This window comes from Diaphorina citri, unplaced genomic scaffold (assembly GCF_000475195.1).
Source record: "Diaphorina citri unplaced genomic scaffold, Diaci psyllid genome assembly version 1.1 scaffold14584, whole genome shotgun sequence".
Lineage (NCBI taxonomy): Eukaryota > Metazoa > Arthropoda > Insecta > Hemiptera > Psyllidae > Diaphorina > Diaphorina citri.
The window spans coordinates 28,437-31,033 of record NW_007391949.1 but is presented as its reverse complement, the minus strand read 5'-3'; the positions used below and the strand labels follow the sequence as shown (position 1 = coordinate 31,033).

General features: G+C 40.7%; 1 protein-coding gene across 1 annotated transcript in view; it reads left to right on the top strand.

Annotated features, from left to right (window-relative positions):
* The first annotated feature begins 9 nt into the window (after positions 1-9).
* Positions 10-2,597, top strand: part of LOC103523062 (DNA-directed RNA polymerase II subunit RPB1-like) — a 21,370-nt gene continuing 18,782 nt past the window's right edge. Inside the window, exons 1-2 of the mRNA XM_026832844.1 lie at positions 10-114; positions 979-1,447. Coding sequence (XP_026688645.1) covers positions 103-114; positions 979-1,447 — 481 coding nt within the window. The 5' untranslated portion in view covers positions 10-102. The remainder of the gene's footprint in view (positions 115-978; positions 1,448-2,597) is intronic.

Genomic DNA, 2,597 nt, shown 5'->3' with positions numbered 1-2,597 from the left:
GTCCATGTTGGTTCATATGTGAATGGATTTAGTATAAAAGCTTTTTAGTCAGTACAGATCAGTACTAGTTTCATTTTGTCACTAATCGCATCAACATTCAACATGTCCGCCAAGGTACGTTGGATTCCTATTAGTGCTTCAAAGTTTTTTTATCTACTCGTGATTTAAGTTTTATCTTCAATAGTTATAACTTTATTTTCTAAATGCTTTATCTAATTTTATTGGTGACTCCTTTTCCAATTTCTTCTTCATCCCTAAATTTATAGTTTTAATTTTTTATATTATTGACTTTGTTATTTGTTAATTTGGCAATTCGTTACTTTGACACACATGCAAATTTATTGTGATATGTACCTGTGCGTGTTTTTTCTACTTTTCTGAAATAGTTTGATGCTTACTTACATCATAACAAGTATCACACTTAATCATTGACGGAAAATTCCTGTACTAGATCAGTTGCGCTTACTTGGGTGATGTTTCAAAGTCATAGAGCAGGAAAAATGAGAACCAACGGAATTTTTTACTTTTTCTTTTTCTTCTACGACTTCTAGATACCGAGATAAATCGATTTAAAAAATACCGGTAAATCGTGAAGTTTGACGTCACGGCATACGCTCTCGTAGGCGATGACGTCATTTGACTCCCGCTTCGTTTGTTTGTGCGCAAGCGTTTCTGCGCATTTTGACGTGAAATCTGACGTCACAACTCTTTGAACGGCAATTAAAAATTGAAATTTCGACCTTTTAAAGTTACTTTTTTGGAGTTTTGACCTCAGATTTCGATTTTTCACAACTTTTTACATAGGAACCGACCTTTTATTAATAATATTTTCCCAATTGCAACTCCTCCACTATTCAGACAAAAGTTTACACAGCCTTAATTTAAAATTACTAGAGGAAATACATACATATGTACATCGCCTCAATCACTTCCAACTTTTAATGTAAGTTTCTTAAACATTTAACATCTGTGTTTCAGATCGTCATTGTCCTCGCAGCCATCGCTGCCGTGCACGCCGCACCCCAATACGGAGCCCCAGCTTACGCTCCAGCTCCAGCTTACTCCAGCCCATCTTACTCTGCCCCAGCCCCAGCTTACAGACCAGCCTACTCTAGCCCATCTTACTCTGCCCCAGCTTACAAGCCAAACTATGCCCCAGAGTACCCAGAAGCCCCAGCCAAATACGACTTCTCCTACGATGTAGCTGACTCCTACACCGGAGACTACAAGAGCCAACAAGAAACCAGAGATGGTGACTACGTCAAGGGATACTACACCCTGGCCGAAGCTGACGGTACCAAGAGAATCGTTGAATACAGCGATGACGGTTACGGTTTCAACGCTGTCGTCAGAAAGGAAGGTTCCCCATCTTACTCTGCCCCAGCTTACTCCAGCCCATCTTACTCTGCCCCAGCTCCAGCTTACTCGTTAAAGGTTATAACCAGTTGTTACGTTGACTTAACGAGCAGAGAAGACCAACGGATTATCCTACGTCCTACACGGCGTTCCTAAGCCCTTAGTAAACTTTCTGAAACGCACAGTTAAAACAGGACTATTGACAGTGAGAAAACGTTTTCTAATGGCGTGATGTCACCATGGGAGGGGCGGCTTAGATTACTCACTAAGACGCTATTTCGATTTAACCACTCTACTTGCTTTTGAAAGTAATCACGAACGAGCGTTTTGTTATCGATCTTATACCACCACAAGCCTGGATTTTGGTGGCTATTAAATTTTCCACTATATTAGATAGACTAGTACTAGTTTTAGTACTAATTAGGAATTTATACAAACATTAAACCATGTCTTGTAAACTGACTATTTTGCATATTTAACATCATAGGTCTAAAATTAACGTCATGCAAAGAATAACAACGTTATAAAAGGGAAGGTATCCGTATCGAAAGTTTTTCCGATCCGTTACAGACATTCGGATTTATCCCATACGTTGAAAAATGCCAAACAACCGTAGAAATCACCAAAATTCTGTACCAAACGACATTTTAAACACAGAGTGGTAATAGATTTAACCACTTGTCCAACCAATAAACTATTAGTGAGCCTTCAAAGGGAGTTGACTAATATTAAACGACGATCGTCGACCGCTTTACTCTCTCTTCGGATTTCTCTAAAAAGTTCTTCTTGTTATGGTAAATAGCGTAATGTAGAGCTCTCAGTAGTACGCAAAACGACCTCTGAAATACAGGTTCGTTGATAAGGTGGCCCGGGGGGGGGTGGGCTAAGTAGCATTTGTCAGGGGGAACAAATAACTTCGCGCTAAGTCGCACGTGTTTGTGTGTGTTCGTCTTATTGTTATGTTTATTGTATTCGTCTTCACCATAACTTTACCTGTTGTACTGCATACATGTTTTACCTGAACTACCTCTTCCTTCCGCTTCCTCTTTTATCTGATCAATTAACGAAAACTTCGGCATTGAGATCACCAAAAACCCCGACCCACCCATTCGACCCCCATTCGACCCCGACCTCGCATTCCGACCCCCGACCCTCCATTCGACCCCGACCTCCCATATTTCGACCCCGACACTCGCATTCGACCCCTGACCAACATTCGACCCCGCCTCATAAAACCGCAA